The 27,529-nt window shown below is 34.0% G+C and overlaps 1 protein-coding gene across 1 annotated transcript in view; it reads left to right on the top strand.

Moving 5' to 3' along the window:
• Positions 1-1,044: 1,044 nt before the first annotated feature.
• Positions 1,045-27,529, top strand: part of Toll-6 (Toll-like receptor 6) — a 162,910-nt gene continuing 136,425 nt past the window's right edge. Inside the window, exon 1 of the mRNA XM_073076702.1 lies at positions 1,045-5,382. Within this exon, the coding sequence (XP_072932803.1) occupies positions 1,511-5,365 (3,855 nt within the window). The 5' untranslated portion in view covers positions 1,045-1,510 and the 3' untranslated portion in view covers positions 5,366-5,382. The remainder of the gene's footprint in view (positions 5,383-27,529) is intronic.

Raw genomic sequence — 27,529 nt, 5'->3', positions numbered from 1 at the left:
TATGCGTCAAGCTAGGATGCCAGCGCCATCTATGGGACACAGTTTGTTTCAGTTATTAAAAAACTAGTAATATTTTATGAGATGTGTGTATACCATTTGTATTAAAAAAGTAAATCATACAGAATACACATAATGAACTATTATATTAAATCAAAATAGCCGGTGATAAATCAGATTTTTTATACTTAAGTAGGTATATTAATCAGATGTATACTATAAAATTATACTTACGCGTGAGTAAGAGATCTTTTTAAAAAAACATTTTAACTTAAATGTAATAAAACAAAAAATAAATATGTTATTTATGAATACTTTAAGTACCTATACAAATTATGTACATATACATTAGACAAATAAAAAGTCTAACAAAAAATGTGAGAATGTGTCATGTAATGCGGAAGGTTTCTCTCAAAATAACCATTTCATCGAACAGAATTGATAAGGCTTTACATCGATCATGTCAAAGTTCCTTTGCTAAATATTTCGCAACTTAAAAGGCTTCGATGATGAGAAATTCCCACAGGTCTTTTCTTAATAGAAAAGGTTTTTTTTATTATCTATTTGCTCAAATTTGGTAACGCACTCCGTGCTTATTGATAGAAGTCACAAACTAAAAACAAATGACATGAACAATGTATTAAAAATAAACAATTAACCATAGAGATCAAAAATGTGAAGGAATATCAACTGTTAAGATATAATTATTATCGATATTTTAAGGATTAATCATAAAAGTTAAAATATAAAGTCTCAATATAATATTTAACGAGTTAACGTGCTGAATAAATAAGGTACTTAAAATAATTTAACAAAGAGTACAAGAAATGAAATGAAAATCGTATTATAACAAACCAAGGCAGCTGATACGTTCATTCAAACTCTGTGGTTTGGGATACGCACAGCCGATCTCTTAAAGCTCCGTAAAAAATAATTTATTGTAATAAGTCGTCGTGAACATTCGCCACCGCTCGGCTCATCTTACCCCGCACCCTCCGCCTCTCTACGGAACGTATACTCAACACGACTGCAATGCCTCTACAAGCATTCAGTTGACTCGCCGCAGCGTCGAGGCACGGTCGCGCCACTCGACGCTTTAATCGGACGAATGTTTCAGTGATTACACGTTTATCACTTCGCGTTTTAAAAACAACTTACGAACTGAACAAAATATAACAAGTTACGACTATTCTATCAGTGAAAGCTATCGTTAAAAATACTTTTCGTGGACAATTAGTGACTGTTTATTTAATATTTCGCCAAATGTGAACTGTTACGTGAAAATTTTTGTTTACGTTTCGAACGACGAATTGGACTGTCAAAAACCAGCTCATCATGTGCATCTCTCATATTACAAGGACTATTTGTTAAATTGACCGGCATAAAGTTCTAAATTGATGGATACTTCACATCCGGCCAGGGGAAGCAATACACGAATGCCGACGGAAAAAACATGACACTGAGCTTTCCGTGTCTTGTTTTCCTTCTTCCTTGATATTTGATTTTTATCATAATGGCTGTTCAACTCGCATCTTTAAGAAAGCTACATTTTGGACAAATCTTGTTTTGGTTTGTTATTGGACTAAATGTGGCTAATCAGAGCTCGTTGCCGCTGAAGTACGAAGCTCCTGATGATTGCCAATGGTGGCTGAGAGGACCAAACGATGCTCACGAAGTTTCTCTCACTTGTAAACTACGTACAATTAATAGTGAATTTGACACGACGAACTTCAGCGTAATACCATCGGAGCACACCACATCACTCAGGATAGAGTGCAATGAAGAAATGATGTATAAAAGCTCATTAGATGACCGCAGTTTCGCGCATTTAGTAAAACTGCGTGAACTTGTTTTGGATAACTGTAAAATTGGAAGATGGCCGCCTGGTGTACTCTCCGGATTGAGAGACCTCCGAAATTTAACGATCCGAACGAAAAACACTGAGTGGGCCGCTATGAGTTTGGAGATAGCATCAGAAAGCTTTACGGCTGTTCGACAGTTGGAAAAGTTGGACCTCAGTTTTAACAACATTTGGTCGTTCCCTGAAAATTTGTTTTGCCCCTTAACCAACTTAGTGTACTTAAACGTTTCATCTAATAGACTTCAAGATGTAAGCGATTTGGGTTTCCGAGAAAGGGCAATGCATCAAGCATTAATTAGTGAACAGGATGGACCGGCTCCCTCATCGGCATCGTTGTCGCATGCTGCGTGCTCTCTAGATATAGAGGTTCTCGATGCATCTAGTAATCACTTCGTATTAATGCCAGAAAATGGTTTTATGGCACTCCGAAGACTTAAGGAGCTTCATATCCACGATAATGAAATATCTATGGTTGCTGATAAAGCACTCTCTGGCTTAAAGCAACTGCAAATAATAGATTTATCTAACAACAAAATCGTCGCTCTTCCACAAGATTTATTCAAAGATAGTAGACCTGTTATCAAAGAAATATATCTACAAAATAATTCTATAAGTGTGCTTTCACCAAGTCTTTTCGCTAATTTAGATCAATTGTTGGCTTTGGATTTATCTAATAATCATCTAACTAGCACATGGATAAATGAAAATACATTCACTGGTCTCATAAGGATGGTATTGTTAAACTTATCTAACAATCGATTAACTAAATTGGATCCAAGAATTTTTAAAGACCTTTACACACTGCAAATTTTGAATGTTCAACACAACATGTTAGAAAACATCGCCGCCGACACCTTCGCGCCAATGAATAATTTGCACACTTTAATCTTATCATACAATAAAATATCCCATATAGACGCTTATGCCTTAAATGGATTATATGTATTGTCTTTGCTATCTATAGACAATAATCATCTTGAGGAACTCCACCCTGAGGCATTCCGAAATACGTCGTCGCTGCAGGATTTGAATTTAAATGGAAATCGTTTGAAGAAAGTGCCCATAGCGCTAAGAAATATGCGATTACTGAGGACTCTTGATCTCGGAGAGAATCAGATAACATCATTAGAAGAGCCTGGGTTTGTTGGCTTACATAATGTTTATGGGCTACGACTTATTGGAAACAAAATAGAGAATATCAGTAAAGATGTCTTTTCAGATTTACCTACGTTGCAAATTCTGAATTTAGCACGAAATAAATTGAAGCGTATAGATACCAATGCTTTCGAAACATTAACAAATTTACAAGCCATTAGACTGGATGCAAACCAACTGACAGATATCCAAGGCCTTTTCGTAAATATACCGTCTCTGTTGTGGTTGAACGTGTCAGATAACCAAATAGAATGGTTTGATTACGCGGTTATTCCCGGAGGACTTCAATGGCTAGATCTTCATAGCAACAACATCAAAGAACTTGGAAACAACTACCGTCTCGACAAAGAACTGCGATTACAAACATTAGATGCAAGTTTTAACAAAATGACAAAGATATCTACATATTCTATTCCCAGCAGTGTCGAGCTTCTGTTCTTGAATGATAATCAAATTACGCAAGTTGAAGCTCAAACTTTTGTTGGAAAAACCAATTTAACGAGAGTCGATTTGTATGCAAATCAGATAACTAGCATGGATCTCAATGCGCTTCGTCTAACTCCGGTCGATCCAGGGCGGCCCCTGCCCGAATTTTATATTGGAGGAAATCCTTTTCAATGCGACTGTACAATGGAATGGTTACAGCGAATCAACAAACTTGATCACCTTAGGCAACATCCTAGGGTAATGGACTTAGAGAGTATATATTGCAAGTTGCTCTATAATAGGGAAAGGACTTATATTCCGCTTATAGAAGCGGAATCATCTCAGTTTTTGTGTACATATAAAACTCACTGTTTTACGTTGTGTCATTGTTGTGATTTCGACGCGTGTGATTGTGAAATGACGTGCCCATCGAACTGTACGTGTTATCACGACCAACCGTGGTCGGCTAATATTGTGGACTGCTCCGCGGCTGGGTATTCCGAGATACCTAACACGATACCTATGGACGCTACTGAACTATATTTAGACGGTAATAATTTCGGTGGTTTAACGAGTCACGCTTTTATCGGACGTAAAAACTTAAAAATATTATACGCTAATAATTCTAATATCGATGCATTGTATAATAATACGTTTAGTGGACTAAAACGCTTAACAGTGTTGCATTTAGAAAAGAACAATATAAAAGAGTTACTGGGTTTCGAATTGTCTCCCCTCGAGAATTTGCGAGAGTTGCATTTACAAGACAATAAAATATATTACATCGACAATCGAACTTTTATGGAGTTAAGACATTTGGAAGTCTTGCGCCTAGAAGGGAATAGCATTTACAGCTTTGCTGTGTGGCAATTCACGATGAATCCGTATTTGGTTGAGATAAGCCTCTCTCGCAATCCATGGTCATGCGATTGCCAGTACTTGCAAAAGTTCCGAAATTGGTTCAAAAACAATCTTGGCAAAGTGGAGGATTCCGATAAAATCACGTGTATATTCGATAACGTGACGAACGCGGTGGGACCGCACATGGCCGACTTTAACTCCACGATTTGTACGAGTCACGTCGGTGGAAGCTCATCTATAATTGAGAACCAAGTTATAAATGATTATCTTCCGTTATTGCTGATATCGCTCTGTGTATTTGTAATAAGCTCCGCCTTAATATGCGGCATATTTTACTGGCGACGTGAACTACGAGTTTGGATTTATTATCACTGCGGATTCAGGCTATGCTATAAAAATACCGCATTTGACGACGAGGCCGATAAAGATAGACTATTTGACGCCTACATCAGTTACAGTGTTAAAGATGAGGCATTCGTCGCTCAGATGTTAGCGCCCGGCCTAGAATCATCCGACCCGAGTTTTCGACTTTGCTTACATTATCGCGATTTCAACGCGTCGGCGTACGTGGCAGATACGATCGTAGAGGCCGTGGAATCTTCGAAAAGAACTATTATAGTCTTATCCAAAAACTTTATCAATAATGAATGGTGTCGATTTGAATTTAAAACGGCTCTACACGAAGTTCTCAAAGAGAGACGAAGAAGACTGATAATAATATTGCTAGGCGATCTACCGAACAGAGACATCGACCCAGAGTTGAGATTGTGTTTGAAAGCGAATACGTGCATAGAGTGGGGTGATAGGCAGTTCTGGCAGAAACTAAGGTTCGCGATGCCAGACTTAAGGAAGTGTCAATATCATCGTTCGACTGTGAATATTTACGCGTCGGTGTCTCCGGTGGGGGCCGGGCGGGCGCCGGCGCCGCCCCCTCCACCGCCGCCCGGCAAGCTGCCGCCCTTGCTGGCGGACGGGCTCGCGGACAGGCTGGGCATGCCGGCCGGCGTGCACGCACGCGACCCGCATCCCCACCGAATGCCGCCGCATGCGCAGCTCTGGGCGTAGCGTATGCTCCAACGCAGGTAATTTACTGCAACGCTAAAGCGTATTAGTCCAACAAAGTGATAATTATGTTTAAGATGTTCCATTTTTGTATTTAAATAGGATTTATGGAAATGCATTTATTTGTATATTATGGATTGTTTTCCTAATTTCTGCGATAATATTTCTAGGTGTATAATAGGTTTGTATATAATAAGGTTCGAAACTAGTTCTATTTAATGAAAAACATAAATCAATCGCTTAAATTATTATAATGCCAAAGTTTAAAACTTACAATATTGATGTACAGATGCATTTATTTTCAAATGTTAACTAAAGTATTGTCGTAAGAAATAATGTAAATATGATTATAATTTAATTTTTGTATATATTTGTAAATATAAAAAATATTATCAAAAGAAACCGAAATATACACATTTCAAATTTTATTTTGTTTTGTTTCATTTATTTTCCATTTTTGTTCGTATCACACATTTTCTTACTTTATTTGTTTTATTTTAATTTACACCAAAACATTACACATAGGGTAGTAGGTATAGTAAAACTAAGGTCACGCCTTACCTACGCATTAAATTTTACACGATCGTACACAATACTAAAGCATTCATTACTGAACCTCTTAGTACCATTAAGTTGGAAATTCATTGAATAATAATGAAGTTCGTTGCCAACGGACTACTATTCCGAAGTATCCAGCATAATGTGTAAATTGGTTACTGTGCAAACGTTATTGAAAATTAATACTTCAACGTTATTTTGAAGGAAACTGAAGCTTAAGTAAAGTGAAACGTACCAACTGACTAACTGTTGAGTAGGAATTTAGAGGTACTTTTAACACAAGTTTAATATTTAACGCTCACTTATCAGAATTAATAGAAAGAAATACATTACAGGCAAAGTTATATGTTATTTCATAGTGATGATTTAGAACAAACATGTGTAACCCTTCATTGAAGTATTAAAATATAAAATAAAAGTGAAATATTCATATGTCAGGACATAACTATAATAATAATGATAGATGTTTTTATTGACTTATATTAAATCGGTATCTACTTACAAAATATAATAAGCAGGTACATATCTATAATCTTATAACACGCATTAAAAGTTTAAGATGGATAATCACATTTAGTAAAGTTAATCAATTATCAAATGTAATGGTTTTTATGAAATAAGATCAAAATTAAAAGCAACATTTCAAACAAGTTTGCCAAACTAAGGCTGGAAAGTTTCAGTATGCTAAAAAGGTAATTACAAAGACAAATTTACTTACTTAGGAGCGGCAAAGGATGTTTGATTAGTTAAGAATATTTTGAGACGAAATAACTTTGAAAATGTTGGGACACAGCCAAGAGAATATTTAATATAGGTACAATTTTGACTACTCTTACAGTAAAATAAGTATAAATAAGTTAAGTCGCCATCGTAAATAAAATATCTAGAAAAATATAAATTCTAGTAATATTATTAATTTGGCAAAATGCTAAATATCAATTTATTTATTTATTTTCATTTAAATTCTACGCCTATATCATATCAGATCTTTGCTTACATTGTAATGTAACAACAGACACCAATAAATTAATTTGAATCGTGTTTCAAATTCAAAAGGTAAGATACCTACTGCAAATGTAAAAATAATAAAAACATAATTTCAACTCTTATAAGTAAGTAAGTGAGTATAAGTAATTATTACCTCACTAATGTATGTAAGTAAAATAGCTATAATTTATCATTACCTTACTCAGGAACACTCAGACCAAAAGCTTTCCTCGCGATGTCCTTATTTATCCTTAAATATAAATATAGTGTATAGCCTAAGATCCAAAAGAAAGAATATTTAATACTACATAACAATAATAAGGTGATAAAGATGATGTCTTTCTTCGTCCTAAGTCTTAATGTCTTATGAGTAGGTACATAAGTTCAAAAATTATTCTTCTTATTATTCGAAACTATGACCTGTTAGAAGGCTAAATTATATTTAATACCGACTCCATAATAAAATTAAGGCGATCAAAGAGCGTGAAATTATTATCATTGTATCGAGAGTAAATCCTATAATTTCTGCTGTATTCAAATTATTATCTCGATAAGCCCTTTGGCCCCGAGTGTTCAAGGCCGGTTGTCTTTAGATGGTAATCCCGACTTTGTCCTCTGACCCAGATACAGAGCAAAACATTACAGATGTTCGAGAAATGGACGTTCGTAAGTACCTTATATGAATTGGAATTAAGTACAACACGAATACAGTATTCAGAATATTATTATTTAGATATATGGAAGTTTATTACTATTTTATGTTATCTTAATAGCATAAGAACTGACCGAACGTCCATCTCCCATAATCTTAATACACTATTATAGATAAAACAGAGAAATACAGTTACGTTTGGTTACCATTCAAATAATGGACATGAAAATTTTTTGCAACAAACTTTTTTACATATTTGTTTCGAAACATTATCGTTTAGTGTATGAAATTCAGTGCAAGTCATTGAGGTTGCTGTCAGGAATATTCTTCAAGTAGAACTTTTGTATTTTATTTGGTACCAAGATTTACATATAAGCTATAATGTCTATTTGCGACTTCCTTCACACACAAAGACGAACATGTATTAAATAAGCATTCAACTCATTCAACCTACTGAACACAAATCGTAAGAAAATATCGTTCGCATCAAAAAGTTGGAACCGGTTTCACCCGGCTATATCCACTTATATCCAGCGCGGCAGTACCTCATCAACTCATGAAAGTGCTATTATCTCGACGCGGACAAATCAAAATGAAATCAGCATCGGTTATTTTTGGCGTTCGCACCCTTATCAAAACGACAGCCAGCGACGGGTCAGCATAGAAATAATGGGAAAACTTGTTTTTACGAGCTCCAAGCGAGAGAGGACGGTATGTCGCATCATTTTATCAGATACCGCATATTTATGTCTCCACTGAATAAATGTAGATAACAGTAAGATTGGTCAATGGTTCGAATTTTAAATATTTTCTTTTCGTACTTTGGAGAATTCTCACGAAAACTATGTAGTATTTGTAAACATTTGTGTTCAACGCATTCGTGATAAGCTTAAAGCACTTGAATCTGCATAGTGCATTACGTACTTGAAAGGAATGCGCTGTCTAAGCGAAATGTAAGCCGGTAAGACTACAGAAGTGTACATTTATATGGACGCTATTATACTATTCTCGTTTACACGAGATTTCTAGTAAAAATGTATTTCTTTTTGCTGCTTTAATATTCTTCATACTAATATAATAAATATATAAATAAATATTTCTATACTGTATAGTGTGTTATATAAAGAACAGTAAAACAAAGGCCAAACCACGTTACGAGTTACGTTTTTAAAAATGAATCGCGGATCGATACCAGAACCCTCTATTGGTCAGGATGTCGATCACAATGGGCGACATACCGGTATTACAACGTTGGCTAAAAAAATTCCATACCTATATTTTCAGGGTTAAGTAAAAAGAGGTAGGTAGAACGTTAATAAATTAAGTAATACTTCTTTAGTAAGAAACATACTTTTCCCACAAGAAAGCAATAACTATTTACGTTCAAACTTTTATTCCACTGTTGATGTTCTATATTCAACCACGTTGGGCCCGTGTATAGATCTGTATTTTTTCCTTAGGTGCAATATTTTTTCACCGGAAATTTATTTTTAAACTTTTTGCAGAAAGTGGTATATAATCGGTGGTAAATAAAATACTTATTTACCAGTCATCCCTCAAGATTATGGACATAAACGAGGATGTTGTTCAAAATAAACGTATAAATTAACTGCACTTACAGTTTGTTCATACTTGATTTAGTACTCGCCAACTGGCATGAACGTTAATCAATCTAACGAGCTAATTCTCATCGTATCAAATGCATGAATAACCGCTTAGTAATATAACGACTTAAGACTTTGTAATTCTAGAATGCTGGTTTGAACCCGGAAGAATTCCATGAGAACATTTTGCTCGATAACAAAAATTGTTTTTTAATCGTCTATAGCTGCTTAGGTATTGTATGCTTATTATTACTCCCCTTAATATTCAGAATATTTTAATATAAATTCTGTAGTTACGATATTTATTTTTTGCGTTTACAAATTACTGGGTAAATCTTTACAAGCATACAAAAATCGTACACAATGAGTATCAAGTAAGATATACTTAAGTAGAAGATATAAAGACTATATACGAAGTTGAAATTTTTAACAGTGGTATTTAGTAAATATCAAAAAAGAGATAACTCTAGCCCAACAATTTTCTTTTATGAATACGAACCTTACGCCTTTGCCTAAATTCCTCTTGTGTTACATAGTATCTATATTTAGTCAATTTTCTTGACGTATTCTGTAATGAGCCTTATCCTACTGCACATTTCAAAAAAAAATTAACAAAAAAATACAACCGACTTCTATGTCACTACAAAGTAAAAAAACAAAAAAATGTGAGCCGTCACGGGACGCCTGGCAGATGTGAAACATCGACATTATTTTGTAAAAGTAATATGCAGAAAAGAACATATTGTGATAGGAACTAAATATGTCATAATGATAAAATACTGTTTGCGCATGGCGACGCGTCGCCACACCGTACACACTACTGCATATAGACTATATATATATACCATCGGCATGCGTCGCCACGCCAGAAATCAGTTTTACGTGCGGCTATAGATGTTTCACATCAAAAATAATTGAAATACATGTTGGTTTAGTACATATTTCTGAAGTCGGCGCTCATATTAGACACGCTGTTTACATCGTTATCCAACGAAATATATTGACAAAAAAATTAAAAAATACAACCGACTTCTATGTCACTACAAAGTAAAAAATAATTGAAATAAATGTTGGTTTAGTACATATTTCTGAAGTCGGCGCTCATATTAGACACGCTGTTTACATCGTTATCCAACGAAATATATTTATGGCAAATCTTTGTGTAAGCACACAAAGATTTACCATAAATAGAACAAGTATATAAATATTATTATAAGTCAACAAAATACCGAGATAACTCCGTAGACAGCTGACTGGTAATTAACGAAGATTTTGGTCGTTATTTTTAAATCTGAAAGTTGTTCTTGACGCCATATTTTATATATATTGTATAAATATACTTCCTTAGAAATATATGAAGAATTAAGACAGTAAGGACAACTCCACTGAATAATATAAACATATCATGGATTATTTATCAAATACTGCTTCCGTTCTGGTGTTTTATTTACTTTCTTATTCTCAAAGTTCTCAAAAAACTTCCAAGAATTTACTATAGATGTACAGGAAATCCCATAAGGTCCTTCCTTCGAGACTAAGGAATATAAAAACACGGATAACTTTGCACAAAAATAGGCATGAAAAAGTAAAGAAGCCATGTTTGGCACAATATTTCAAGCTATTTTTTACCGTTTTTTGGCCGTTATTAATAGTCAATCTATCCAAAGTTTTGCCTACCAAAGTTCGATATTTGAAAAATTACTAGAAATATTCGAATTTGGATCAATAAGCAATATATTGATATGTATTGATTATATTAATACCGGGCGTGCGTTATCAATGGGTAAATACTACTTATAAAGAATTTTAGGAGACTATCAAAGACTGTTTACAAAGTATTTATTTGTCTAATATTTCAGTTAGTGTGAAAATTACGAGCGCGAAAGGATAAGGGATAATGGAATTAGTTTTATAATTTAACTTAGTTTATTGTTTAAAAGGGATACCCGCAGAGATAGCATTATCTGGTATAAAATTTAGTTTTGAACATTTGTGTGTTTGAACTGATATTACGAAGCCACAAGTATGTACCGGAGTTTGGAATTTAGTAACCGAGGGTCGAATATTCGATGTCGTATAATTTTATGAAACTTGAGTTTCGAAGCGTTATTCTATTTCGCTCACATTATGCAAGGATTTGTCTAATATTCTGGCGAAATGAGGTCGTAAAGCTTCTCATAACAATATAGGTATATCATAGATAAGTATAGATATCTCACCGCCTTGTAATTGAAGGAAGCTAATGACTGACAATTCTATTAGCCGTTTAATGGCTGTCGTGGTGTAATTTACGCGGAATAATGCCGACATCGAATCAAAAATCGAAGAAAAAGAGCGAAGAATATGGTTAAACTACATTTTTTTTGATATTTTTCAAACATGAAAATAATTGACACAGTGACAATTGTCAAAAAGTTACATTTTCTTGTTAGGAGCGAGTAATCTTTACTAAACTATGTGGTATACATACATAGTAGTATGATAATAATAAATGAAGATTGTTCCTCTTGTATATTATGAATGGCTGAAACCAGTAAGAGTAGAGAGTCTTACTCATATCTAGGTACTTCAGATACTCTCATCTAGGTAAATACGTTCCAATTTACAGAAGAGAGGTCCTATGGAATTTTAACTAAACGAAAGCAAGTGGTCAGTACTGCCAGTAAACACTTTTAGCAGAATTCAAACACGATAAGAGTATTAATGCCTGACGTCGATCCTACGTACCTCAAAACCGATGATAAATAGATTGAACTATCTAAAATTAGTTTATTTTTAGTAATACCTTTCAAACAACTAATAAGTAGCTTATATAGCTATTATGGATCAAAATTAAGGGGGACGGTAAATACACCAAAGTGGAACCACGAAATAGTTCAATCATCTTCGACCTTCCTGACATTTTTCCCTAATTTATGTAGAACTCTACTAGGGCGTCGGTTATAAGTAAAAATTAAGAAATATGCATTTTCTACTTATATCTCAAAGCTTACATCTCTGTACTTATGGCCATACGCTCGGACTCCCTGCGTCGTGGGTAAAACGAAATCTGATTTCATCATTTAGACATCTGTCCCGCCAGGCCCTAAACCTCCGTGTGTATTGTACTACGATATAAGTATTTGTAGTTTTCCACAACACGTACCTGAGCAATGATTACAAAACATAGATACTATATCGTTACAAAAATATATAAAAAATCTCTCATTTTCCCAAATTAAATCATGTATGAGTAGCGTTAAGTCTTAAAACATGGTAAAGGATTCGCATTACACGAAGCGGAAATGCGACTTAGTGGAGTTGAACTTAGGAAAAACTCATTTAAAGGGATTTAACTCGGAAGCTCGCTCCACACTTCACTGCTTCCCGCAATCTAATAGAACAGACTGTTTAAATATGCTCAAGCCCCAAATGGTTTAATTACTTTTTGTATATGTCGGACTCATAGTTCCCATATGGAATGCCATGTATTATGTCCAATGGGTACGATTTTGATGGTTTGCTTCGATTCTACAAGGAAATATCGCTGTATTTCTGCCTATAGTCGTCACAATTTAATAGGCCCATTTTAACACATGCCAACCTAATGTCACTAATGTTTTTAAACTAGCTTTGTAGTAGGCAGTGTACGATCACGTGACGGCTAGAGCTTGCGGCTTCAAAGCATTCGGAAGAAACCTTATACGATTACCTTTCAAATAATCGAAACTTAACTACCAATAACTAATTATTTATCCCTTTTTTATCAAAACAATAATAAAATAACAAGGTCTTTGTTTCTTAGTGAATGATAAAACAAAAAAATACAGTTTACGATAGCACGAGCGATGCTTTATTTAAATTTCTAAACATAATTAAATTTTTAAATAACACTAGAATTTACTATCTTTTCTCCTTTTTAATAAATAGAAAAATATTTAATAAATATTTTGTGTACAAAATATTAAGTGATTTGTCGTAAAATCGGTCTCCTTGGTAATCGATTTGTATATCACATGCTTAGTGCCTAGCTATGGCATGTGTCATAACGGGCCTATTAAATTGTGACGACTATAATAGTAGAAGTACCTATTATGCACCACTATGTCCGGTACCGGTATACAGGGCATGATAAGTGAAAGACATTTACCCAGGCGTTTCAAGTTAGCCCGCAGGGATAGCAACTAGTAACATCTACGGCCGAGCTCAGGTAAGATGTAAGTCCTATCCTATTTAAGGCTTATGACAGATATGCCCAACTAAACACATAATATCTGCTTAAGGCGTTAATATACCTAATGTTTTATATTTCGCTAAATAACGCCTGCTTGAAAAACACCTACATATTTAAAGATATATTGTGTGGTGTTATCAATATTCAAATACGCCCAATATTTATGGACTTTCCGAGTCCATTCTAAACTCAGGTGTCTCATTATGGGGCATATATAATAAAGCGTGTGTGTAATATATTACAAATTGTTGTATTATCTCACAGGAAATAGCGTGATAAAATTCATCATTATCTTAAAAGTTGACTCGCACATATCTAAATCAAATAAATATAAAAAGTCTTAACGATCTTTAATATATGCGACTGTTGTATATAAATTATGTTAATTAAATCGAAAGCAATGATTGCGTATTAATTGGAAATGACTATTCGTTTTAATTCGATGTCCACTTTTATATGATATGAAAGTGTCAATTAATTAATTATTAGTGACTGAGCTTCGGTCTGCGTGTCCGTCTTGTCTTCAAGCATTGAGTTTAATAGGCCTCTTAATATAATATGTTGTGGTTTACATGTAAATTTACATCATGTGCCCTATGGATAAGTTAGGTTAGTGGTTAATTTAAAGGTTATAAAATAAAATATTATTTAACTTTCATCCGGTTCGCAAGGGCCCCACACACACATATATATATGTCACCACCTGTGTCACCAGTTCTTATTTTTTTTTCAAAACTTGGCGTTTCGCGTGTCTGAATTGAGGAAGTTATAGTCATGGTCGAATCGCGAGCTCGAATCGCTCCCGGTATCTTAGAGACACCTAGATGACTCTCTACCATGTTGTATATTGAAGATAGCACCAAAAACATTTAACAACTCATATGTACCTACTGTCTCCTAAAATCACTTCTTAATATCCTACCCAAGTAGGTACAATAGCGTTTTTATAAAGATTGGTCAATAACAATATTCAATACAGCTGCTTGACTTGAAGAAGGAGACTTAAATAAGAAGAAGAATATATCGTTTTCAATACGCTACCAATGAGAGCTATGCGTAAAGTCAGAAACTATAAATGCACCAAAGAACATTTAGATTTATATAAATTCGTAGAAAACAAGAACTTTAGTTGGTTAATGGAATTCCGTCATGCATTGAACAAAAGACTTCGATGCTACTAAAATAGACGTTCCTAAGAATTGCTAGCAACGAGAAACTTAAAAGTTCTTGGGTAGTTGTTGTACTTGTATGGAAAGTAGACTGAATAAGGTATAAAATTAAAGTTTAAGAAGAGTACACGAATCGCTAAGATCGTTTACTCAAGCCAGATGTTTAATATAAAGTAGGTCGACGGTTGGTGCTATTTTTTTTGCGCAAACTAACGTAACTACTAGCATAAAAAGTACGTACGTAAAGTACTTAGAGTAGGAACAATAATAAAGTTATTATGATCACATACTCATGGCAGATGTATGTTTTAATAAATAATGTCAACTGAGGACATAATTTATCAACTTACATATTTTTCGTGCATTCATAAAATAATTTAACAATTTAGAAACATTCCTAATTTAGATATGTAGCATTCAACTAACAAAGTTAAAGTTTGAATTTTATATCAAAGTTTTGTTCTAAACCTCAATGTTTTGTTCTAAACATCAACAAACAACATTAAGGTTTTGTTCTAAACATCTTCAACCTCTGAATATGACTTCGTAAAATGTCGACCCACGTAATGGGTATTGGATAAAACCTATTCCAAGGGGATTTTCTGTATTTAATTTCTTCAGCTTCCTTAAATAATCACGTTAGTTTACTTGTTCGAAACGGTAGACTTCACAAAAGAGCCATCTGCTGTAAAATGCCATATGGTACGACAAAAGACGTATGCGCAATTTAATAGCATCCTAGTCTCAAAGCGAGCCCCGATGAATAACGTCGTTTAAATACAAACACAACATGAAAAAATGCATATTGTCATTCGATAATCCTTTACGTACTCTAGAGATGTCACCGAAAGAGATCAGCTTTCGCCTAGGCAACGGTATTGGGTTTGCGTAACTCAATACAAAATGTTTACCTCGCATATCATCGCGTAAAATAATGTTTTACCAGCAACGCAATAAGGTACAAATTCGGCTTCTTCACAAATGGAATTCCAACCACAGACCGCAAAACAAGGACAATCGAGGACAAAAGCGGCACAGATAATGTCCCATCCCTTAATCACATGCACCGTTGCTCTCGAAAAATATTTAGTAGATCTTAATAGAGAATCATTGAAACGCATTTATTTGTTCACAAATCTATTTTGGTCCACACAAAAATTGCTTACGCATTTACAACCGGCTAACATCATTTCCTCCGACCAAACTTGTACTAATGTAGACCCGAACTATAAATGTCCAAAGTCGCATTCTAAATTTGTATACAAAGAATGTTGTTAGGGACGTGAATTTTTGTAACTTAAGCGATTAGTGCAGTGTTAATTTCAATCGTTTACATGACTCATACGCTATTCGGCGTCGTTAATTCAAACTGAATGTTTCGAGAATTCGAGTGGTGTTGACTATGAGAATTTTCGAGGCGCAGTAAATAGCTCCAGCGGGACCGTCATTATGGGTTCATTTCTAGTTTCCCAACATTAGAGTTGGATGTCATTTTAGTATCCTTCCTATAATAAATCTTTTAAGCATGCCAGTGTGGTATGTGGTGGCTAGTTAGACAAAAATGTTCGTAAAATCTCTTATAAAACTCAGCAAACGTAATTATGCTATCAAAGATTTAAGTGTATTTTAAGATGCGAGTTCTACGACACTATTTTATAGAAATAGTTCAAAGTTACTAAAGTAAATTTTGTTCGTGATTTCTTGCAGAAATTATATGGTTTATAAATCTCTTTTTAAAACTCAAGACTAAATTAAACAAGGACTACGAGTAAGTACCGCTTGGGAAATTGTTTTTTAAGTCCCGTTCCTACACAATATTATCTAGCTAGACAAGATGTATATAAAATATAGTTTCCTTAGCTTACGTTCAAAACTCATTAAGACAAATGACCTTTTTATTACCAATTTAGGGATGATACAAATTTTGCTAGTTTTCCTACTACTCATTTATGTTATGAATAAAATGTTGTTATTTAAGATTTCATAAGAATCTTTTTTAAATAAATTAAGGTTAAATTCGCTGGGGTGAAAAATATTTAGTTACCTATATTTAAGCTCTTTATAGAGATTTGGTTAGTATCCAATCTTCGTTTCGGTTTGATGAATGAATAATCCTAGAAGCTAGAACCTATAATATAGTTGAGATAATCCAGAGGTAGTTCCGAGCACCGAACGCCTATAATTGACAATCTAACTTGATATATAGCTTCTGGGATACTTGAAGCGGTAGTTGGATGAAATACAGCCACTTGCGATCTCGAGGGATTGCAAATCGTTCTGTTATATCTTGAGGGTCGACTTATGATGTGACCTGCTATTTGAGATCGAATACGGAGTCAATGTAGTTAAATGCCGTGGTGTAGCAGACATCCCCGGCTAGACAGATTTTTAAATTATGAATTTAGACGACCCGCGTGGCAGAGCGGTTACCATACCGGTCTGACGCGCAGTGGGTTCCGGGTTCGATCCCCGGCTAGACAGATTTTAAATTATGAATTAAGATTTCTGTTTCTGGATCTGTGTGTTTGTGTATTTGTCTATGTATGTGTCCATGGCACCCACGACACAGGGAATCCTAGTGTGGGGCGGTGAGTGTAGAAAGTGTTTATGACTTCAGTTCTGAGTCTGGGTGTTTGTGTAATCATCTGTGTGTCAATGACACCCAGAATGTAGGTAAACGTAGTATGGGTATGCGTCTTTATTATTTAATATTAAATTTTATTATTACTTTTACATATATCCCTAGCTGACCCGGCAAACTTTATCCCGCCTCAAAATCTAGTTATCAAATATATTTCATATAAAATATAACCTATGTTACTCGTAGATAATGTAGCTTTGGAATGGTGAAATAATTTTTAAAATCGGTCCAGTAGTTTTTGAGCCTATTCATTACAACCAAACAAACAAACAAACAAAGTTTTCCTCTTTATAATATTAGTGTAGATAACAGTTTCTTGACTTACCCTATATACATTCCGCGTTTTCGAAAATTATTCCTCCTTAATTATTAATTGAATAAATTAAACAGCATTCCATTCTTTCAACAGATCGAAATTGCATACCTAAGTGGTCTTGTTCCAACATTTACTTATAATTAGCCACTCTACAAAATAACAAGAGCAACATCATTGAGAGCGTTTTTACACTTGTTAACAAAGGTTCTGCTCATTAAATATTGAGGATACCGTCATAATTTACAATGAGACTGTTCCGCTTAAGCTTGGGGTTATGAAATTTTAATCAAAATCTACCCTCTCCCGTATTGTAATAGGATCTAGTACGTATATTTCTGCGCCTGTTGTTCCATAAAATGTGTTTTGATTTAATCAAAACAGTTTACGCACACGTTTTCGAATAATAATGTGACCTGTACCCTTACCATGAGTTTTTACGTTTTGACAAATATGACTGTTTTGGTATTTGTTTACGTATCTGCCCATACAACTTCCAATCAGCGCACCTTCAGGATCATATCAGAACTTGGAAATTGTATGGGCCAATACGTAAACAAATACCAAAACAGTCATATTTGTCAAAACGTAAAAACTCATGGTAAGGGTACTGTATTCAATTTTCATAATAGATATTTTCAGGCTCGTTAGAAATCACTTCTATTCATGGAATAACGAGTTGTTTATCATTTTCAAAAATAAATGCAAACTGATGGATTTTGAATAAAATCCAACGAAGTTAGAACAACGATATAAAAAGCATGTTATTTCATATTTTATGGTATTATTTACAAATAATAAAACAAAATCAAAGTCCAATGACCTTAAACTAAAACCGAAATAGATGATATATGTGTGGTTGTCATTTTCTGACATGGCGCTGACATCTGCTCGATCATTAGGGCCCAAGCGAGCGAAATTAAAAAATGCCTGGAGCTGACAAAAGTTCATTAATTTTAGTTTGTCATACGCTACTAATTTGTAGAATTTACTGCGTGCCACTAATGGCCCAGTTTCCGGCAACATATCACCGAAATATTTAATCCCTTTGAGTCCGCTAGTTGTTACTGATTCTGTGAACATATTTATGTGTCAGTTAACAACAATAATCGTTGGGGGCACTCATCAAAAAGAAGTTAAAATCGTTTCTTTTTATTTATAGTCTGAAAGTTTTACACTTTAGCGAGTGTGGTCTCCAAAGGACGATATTTAAAGAGCTGAATGATTTGTTAAGCATTTTTAGTAAAAATACCGTTTTTAGACTGCTATACTATTACTAAATTATACTTAATATGAAATAAAAACGCATCATAGATTATAAATTCTTACTTTCATATTGTGTGATAGCCAAGTCATTGTTAATAAATATAAATTCTTGTATGCATCACATGCTGCCTACTCAGTCCATAAAAATGTTGCTAACGCTATTATAATAGCTGTATAATTTTCTGTTCTTCCTATTGCGTTAACAATATTTACTGCCGGAGCTAGAAACAAGTCAGCACCTGGTATCTTAACGTGTCAAGTAAATTTCGTTGTGATCATAAATACGAAGATAGTTGTATTTCCTCCTAACGCCCGAGGTCAAATTTAATTATCATGTAGACGATGAATATCTATGAGTTCTTGAACGCCTACAGTTAGGTATAAATCAACTATCCACTCGGCCATGTCGGCTCATATTTCAGCAGCGCGCTTAAACAATGGTTAAAATAATGGTGTCGATGCTCAAAAATAATTATTTAGAACCGTTTTAAATAAATCAATGCATAAAATTAGAGTCTGCTATTATACTTGATTTAGATGACAGCTCATTTGTTACAGACAAATTGTGTTTGGGATGTGAATACTGGGTAGAATATGAAATATGTTTCAAATAAAATTCACATTGTTAACAGGTAAACATGTGAACACAAATACATTAAAATTAAAGCTTTCAAAGTGACTGTTTTGTAACAAACAAGCTATAACATATTAATGTTATTTACATTTAATCAATCGAACAATGAAATAATATACTAATGAAAATTAGACACTTAGTAATCTGTTTTGACAAAAGAATATTATCAGCGTTATGGAATTGAATAATAATGAATATGAATACTACAATTTTATATACTCAGCGTTGAATCATTTGTATAGTAAAGAAACGACAATGATGCAAGATATTCGTATATTTTTACATTTGTGGACGCGAATGTAGGGAATGCGATTAAGGAAAAATTGCTGTAATAAAAAGGAATAAGAGAGAAAAACATGGTAAGGGAAACTATTATAACAGGCGTTATCTACGGTAATGGAATAAAAAGGGTCCAAATGTTTCCTTACAAAGATTTAAAAATCATAGCGAAATAAACAAAATAGGTACTTTAATAAATAAAAGGATTGAAGTGCCTGATGGGTTTATAATTTATGAGTAAAATAATAACTAATGTCGTTATGGACGACAAGAAATCAACTAGCATAACGAGGATAATCAAGACTCTTCGTTATTTTATTGTAATGTATTTTGTAAGTAAAAAAAATATATAAAAACTTTTCAAAGACATGCAAAGCAAGACAGTCACTATTTCACTTCTATTTAGTTTTTTTTTTTCCGAGCGAGGCATGGTAATTAAGGAAGAGAAACTTAGCCCCATCGCTGCTCCCAAACGTTGTTTCGTCAAACATAATGACGCGCAACGATCCTGACTCACAGGAATAAACCCTAAACTTGCATCAGGATGTCTTTTGAGGCTTTCGCGACAAATTACTAAGGTGAACGAACCTTAGCGGACCGTGTGACGTTTTTATATTCACAAGTCTGGCACGTATTCGTCACGATTGCGGTTGAAGGCGTCTTTAACATTATGCTTGATGGATCGTGCTAGTACCAGCCCGTCTTTTTATTCCCTTTCTACTACACCATGATGTGGCACGACATGTTTTTAGAGAAACGACATGGTCTTCGCTGCTTGAGTTCGTTTAATAACGGGAGCTTTGACAAATGACGTTTCATTTTAAAACTTCGTTTCAACGGTGTTATTAGAATTGTCTTTCTCGTTTTATTTTAACCTCAAAATCTAATATCGCGTCTAGTTAAAACTTAAGTTGAATCTTGAAACTTTGTATCTTCTTTGATCCTTTGGTTTCAAAGCCTATTAGGATTAGGAATTCGTTAGGATTTGCTTAAGGGAGAGGACGGGGAAAATTGGAAATTGTTGTCTACACCACACAAAATAAAGGATACGCATAATTTGGTTTTATAAATGCACGCTTTATATTTTTATTTTTTTTCGGACGTTTTAAGGAAATTTGTACAGTATTTTCGTACAATTAAAAACATTGTAACATGTTTCGCGTAAGGTCCACTCTGAACAAGCGTGTCGCGTTACGTCGTTAATTAAATCCAGTTTTCCCAGCTTTATTACTCTCGCTTCATTGTATACGATTTACGTCCAGTGGAGGCTTCTAATGTGATTAAAACGGCTGTGAGTAATAATAAACATTTTATTGGGGCATTACATACGCCGTGAGACGGATCTCTATACGAAACTATTGGGTTATGGTCGGAACATCACGATGCCTAATCAACTTTGTTTTATTGTAACTCGCTAAGAAGATCAACCATTAGACGGGCTTGGTAATGGGATTTATTCGAGGATTACATACTTAGGGAGTCAGATGCAAGATGATTTTGGGATTATAGTGGTACAAATTCACTATAATATGTAAAATGTACGGGTAAACATACATCAGAATAACATACTACGAAAAATGCACTTCAAAATCTGAAGTTTACTACATATGTACCTATGAAATGCCTCTAACTAACTTTTTCACGTAATATAAGTAGCAAATGAGCACTAAGGCCATCTTACTATAAATTATATCAATATTATGTCGATGTAGATAACCATTGCCGATCGTGGATTTCGAAACTAATGACAAATAATAGACGAGAAGGTGACAAATGAAAAACCTCGAAAAAGGGATTATGCCTCTCCACACCCTACAAACTAGACCACAGCAGCGCTACACCGCCAATACACCGCAAACATAGGTAACATAGTCATACAACCGCAGACGAACGTGACAAATTTCTACGACTTTTAACTACATACAATTTAACATTGTAACATTAAATTTTATTGTACTCCTATCTTCTACATTATGTTTGCATTTCCGTTTGCTGAATAAGTAACTTGTAAAACTTTTGATGAATGTTCAAGCGAATTCAAAGAGCTCTACTTAGAACGTATGCTTTTCATTTGCACTTTTGTACAAGTATATGAGCTTTACATCTCAACCCCTATGAATTAAGTGGGAATCCAAACCTGTTCAGTTCTTTTAACTATATTCGTTACTTTTAATCACAATTTATTTGGTTTAAGTAACTTTCATATTTAACGAAACAACACAGTTTCGTAAGTCATTAACGTATTTATTTTATGTTTGAAATGTACACAAGTTTTTAATTGAAGATGTACTTTTTGTCACAATATTTGTATTCGTACGCAAAAGTGACGAGACCGTACAATGGATACGCACCCAAAATAAAAAACGTAAACCCAGATCAGATGTATACAATTAAAATTACCTTCAACCATTTATAATTTATCAAACAATATTATACTTCCTCAAAGAAACTACTTTTTAAAACGAGTAATATAAAAAGTATAAGTAATTGCTACACTAATGAATACCTACTACTTATAAGTAACTATGAATAACCCCGCATTAGATATAATGATGGATTATTATTACAAAGGACTTGTATCGATTTATGCAAAAGACAATTGAATCGTATTCGTAATATCGTATATCGTTTCGTATGAGAGACTATAAGTGATATAGAAACTTAAAATTTGATAATAGTAATATATTTTTAATTGCCTCTTAGTTTTCAGTAATCTGTAGAAAAACCTTGACAATTACTATCAAATCTATGTAATAATAACGATTTTGTATATAACATTGAAAAAGATATAATCTAAAGCTTGCGACGATGATAAACAAGATTCTCATTTCTAAAAAGGATTCTGCTATTATTTCCTCACACCAAGGTATAAAAACGTAGGTCTTTCCACAATGGATAATAACGCCAGCTTCTTCGGAGACCCTCACACATTTTTTCCACTTATTTATGACGATTTTGACAGTAAGCGAAAGCCGAAATTGAACCAATTTGCATACAAGGGATGCTGAGACAAAACAAAAAGAAAGGAAAGTGGATAACAATCTTTGTTTAGATTTACGACATACAATTCTATTCAAAGCCTTTTTTGGCTATTGCACCAGTCAATTTTATGGTTGCTTTAAATTGATCTCCATTATTTTTACTGCACGACATATGACGTAATGCTATAAAAATGCAACAAAATTATTTTATATCCTTCTTAAAATGTGACAATCCAATGCCGTTTGTACCTTTGTGGGAGATAACTTGGGAGGGCTGAATGAATACACTGAGGTTTTTATTTCATAATTTGTCACAACATATATGTAAATTCTAAGATTTTTATTTATGAATAACTAAAATAAAATTAAAAAGCTCTAATTAAAGTCTTTTAAATTTTAACGGCGAAGAAATATTCTAATTTTTTTGAGGCTTTGACATAAATATCCATATTTAAAAAAATCTCTAAGTTAACCAACTAGAATATGTACTAAACATTTCATTTACAAAACACTGACATTGAATCACTGCCAGCTCATTCCCAAAGTATAAATAGGTACCCGTACTTCCATACAAAAGGCTCAGTAAGAAGGGACGACCAAACTAGCGCGATTTCACTTTTGTTTTTGAGGGACAAATTAGTTTCTAAGAAAACGGACGCCTTGTCCTTCTACTTTCACTGATATGTCCAAGGATCGGTCATAAAAGAAACTTCGGGCCTCCGATATTAATATTTATTGCTCTCAATGTATACGAAACACTTTCCTTAGTAAGTTATAAATAGTTTTACGTTGCCCACCCGTTAAATGGCATAACAAGGGAGTTTTATGATGGCAACTGATCCAATATAAAGCCATTTTTAAATTTTATTAGTGCTTGTTTCGAAAGTCAAACAACAAAATGTAACTTTACTAAGACTGGTTTCTTAATAGATTTAAGGGTATGATTGTAGGACTCGTATGGCTGCGAAATAGCGTTGATGTTTTCTGATTTTAAGGCAAAAAATACTGAAATTAGTCATTCGAATAAAAAGGGTTTTAACACCTTCACCTTGGTGCTATTTGTGCAAGGGTCAAACTTTAAATTTAATGACTGTTTGTTATTTAATATGTAAATTTATTGAATGTTTCATTAAATTTATTACTACTTTTTAATTATCTGTATTTTCCCGTGGACGTATTTCATGTTAATTGTGTTGTTTAAAATAACGTCATTTTAGTATAGGTATCCTAATATCAACCATCAGTACAAAATCATAATAAATGCACCCTCCGATCGAAGTCAAACACAAATTACCTTATAAAGAAATAAAGTCACGTAATATAAAAAATATTTAATACTCAATCTAAAAGTGTCCACAGAGTAAATGTAAGAAAAATATAAATTAAAGCACGTTTTGTTTATTTGTGTATTTGTAATTTTGAAACAAAATTCTGTGCTGTTAATGTTAAAGTGGATTCGCAAGGCAAAAAGCTCACAAAAGATCACATTTTCCGAACCTCTAATGGGAGGACATTATCCGAAAATCGTTTTTGTGCGAATAAAATTTACTGGGAAAATTTTGGTAAAGCGTAGCAGGACTTATCTTTATGTACACTTTTACGTATTTCGCAGCAAAATGTTATCGGCCAACAGTTAAACGGGGCATTTAATGTGATCGTCTTTTTCTCCTTTATTACTCCAAAGCACATAAAATAATTTCGATGAATTATGGAACCTTTGTGCTCTACCGTCGTAAAAAGAAATATAAACAATAGAAACTTTGATAACTTCACGAAAATTTAGTAACATCGCTACATTTACTGTTTCATAATCTGAATGAAGAAGTTTAATACTACAAATCAAATGTCTGGGAGTAAGTAATTTAATTTAACCGCTTAGGTACTTGCTGTTTACGTTTACTTATGATTGTAGCTTCATTTCTTTGTACAAGTACGTAAATATGGGCTTGTCCGTTCGAAGCATCGATAAATGTAAAATATTTATTCAGCATTCATTTTTATTCATATTACACTTCAGATAGTTCATACGAAAGATTTAATTAAACATTGATTTATTAAATGTAATAATTTAGATTCAACAAGTGTTAAATAGAAACCACATTACATGCACAAACTCGTGGGCGTACGTCGCTACTCATATAAAATTATCTTGGGTAATATTCTAAAATGATTAACGACCAATAAATTTATTCGAGAATCACACATAAGTTGATATATCGACTAGCAGATACGAGCCTACTTTATCTAACCAAATTGCGTTGCGTTTCTCACAAAAATCGCTAAAGCAATTTGTTTAAATTACTTTCCTATGCTAATCTGCCTCGTGTTGCGAATATATTCTTTACGAAAAAAAGAGCGTTGTCGGCGCGAGATCGTCGAATCGCGTTGTTCGCCTCAAATGATGCATGTTGTGGAAGCCGGATCTTATAAAGAAAAACAAGATACTGCAAGCTATTACACGGTTTGCGTCGTAAATAATCGTCTTAGTGCGGTAAATAAATAAGTGTATAGTGTCTGTTCGTGCGAGCGTTGCTATCTGATCGGAGTCCGAGACGCAACGAGACCCGGGAAAGTGCTGTTTAAGCCGAGATAGGGAGTAACGTAGGAGGGGCGTAAGTTCTGCGGCGTGTTAATAGATAATGAGTGCGGATATACATAGCTTATAGAAAGAAGACGTTGCGTACATTCTTTGTACGGGCTGCAGCGACATTACTCTGTTATCTCACATACAGGCAACGCTAAATCTGGAATGGGAAGTGCCTAGGAATAACGTTTTAGGCTCCACGATTTATGTTTACACGGACCTATGTCTAAACCAAAGATTTATTTCTCTCTGCTCTCAGATAACGGACAACTTGTTTCAGGTCAGAGTTTAACCGATTATAAAGTACTTCGGGATTGAGTTTTGAACGTTTGCGCCTAAACAGGAAGTTGATTTCTCGATACTTTTGTTTTTTGGTGATGCGGAAATCTCTCGGGGCAAAACATTTCAACTGAAACTTACTGAGACAGGAACCGAGCAACTTTTGAAGTCTTATCCGAATGTTTGGATACGCTCCAGATGGATTGTTTTTGGAGCGAAAAATACAAGACAATTCTTAATGGAGATACATTTATAAGTAGTATATTTTGTAGATAGTTATTTTTATTCTTGTTAGTATCAAAAACAGGTAATGTTTCATGTAAAATAAAAACTTTTGTATTCAAGTTGCCTGAAATTCTAACGAAATATGTTTCGAAAGTTCCGAGATATATAATTTTCTTACGTTTATAATAATATTACATTTTCATCACAATTTTAATTAGTAAAAGTTACTTAAGTTTGAAAGTTAAATATTTTATAATGATAAAATTAATGTTTAATTAGGATACAATGTGATATTATATTTGTCTTTAAGATATAAGAACATATATATCAATACACATGATACCCACGTGGCGGGTTCTCTAACGTTAAAATTGTTACATACATACACACATAAATTATCCACCATAATTCTTAGCCAGCTTTGTTAAATCTTACTAATAAGCCTGTCTAACTCAAACCTTATTCCGCGCTGACACAAAATACTGTGATCATAAACAAACAGAACTTCGAAAAATAATCAATCAACGTCGCCCAAGTGTCATGGAACGTTTTCAATTACAAAGTGGATGGTTTGCTGATGTTTTGTGCCTTCGATCGTGATGAACCATCTTGTTCTTGTAATGAAAGACGGACACCCACGTAATACACATTAGTGTTTTGTATCTAGTGTAGGACGGGCATGCTCAACCTTTGGCTTAAAAAGCTAATTATTTATTGTTGTTGCTCAAGCATTTCTTCATAGTTACGTAACCAGCTTATTAAGTGAAAGTGCTGCATTAGCATGATAGTTGAGTGGTTAGAAACCGATTAGAGTCCGAGGTTTGATTCCCAGGTACTTCTGATTTCTCAAAGTTACGTGCATATTAGAAATTAATTATTACTTACTTTTATGACAAAGGAAAACATCTTGAGGAATCTTACACGCCTGAGAATTCGTAAAAAATAAGTTCTCAACAGTATATTGGAAATCTTTCAATTTACACTTATCCACTGCGGTAGACTTTCGACTAAACCCTTCACTCTCTGAGAGGAGACGTAAAGAGAGGACAAAAATGAAAACTAGCTATCTTTGTAATTAAATATTTAATGAGATAAGACATTCGCGTGATCAACGTAGATAACATATCAGACAGGGGAGTTTCAATCAAGAACCATCATAGTAAAGAGCGGCGTCTAGACAAGGTTTTAATTAATGACTGTGACTTGAGTTTTGACTTAGTGTATTATTATGGTACCCACCTTTAAGCCGTGACTTAAAAAGGTTGAGGAACTCCACATTCAACACTCGAATCTTGATCTAAAGTACGCTTAAATTACATTGTAAATATACATTGCGTTATAATAAAGAAAGCATTGTTTGTAATCAAGTTATGCGCATTCAATGGAATGAAAATACAAATAGATTGTCGCAATTTAAAAGTAAGAGACCATTCATTCATGAGTTCATAAATATACGCGTTGGCGGACAGGCAAATAAACCTAATCATAACTATGATTGGCCCATCAATACTAGTTACAAGAGAATGTGCAGAATAACAATTAGCGACGTTATAAATTGACGGCCATTATGTTGATTAGAGTTCGTGCGGTGAGAGCTCTAAACCACTTAGCATTCGAATGAATCGATTAATACAATGGTCATATCAAGATCATAATCTGCGTCGCTACCGAGAGTTAGCTTAGAATTGTTTAATACATACGAGATACTCGTACATACGTGAAGATTTTTTTTTCTTATATTGATGTCAATGTACGCTAAGGGAGGTAACGTATGAGGGACAG

This window comes from Epargyreus clarus, unplaced genomic scaffold, assembly GCF_041222505.1.
Source record: "Epargyreus clarus isolate Ecla_fem2 unplaced genomic scaffold, WU_Ecla_fem_2.2 ptg000009l, whole genome shotgun sequence".
NCBI classification, from domain to species: domain Eukaryota; kingdom Metazoa; phylum Arthropoda; class Insecta; order Lepidoptera; family Hesperiidae; genus Epargyreus; species Epargyreus clarus.
Note: the sequence above shows the minus strand (reverse complement) of the source record. Positions and strands in the feature narration are given on the sequence as shown.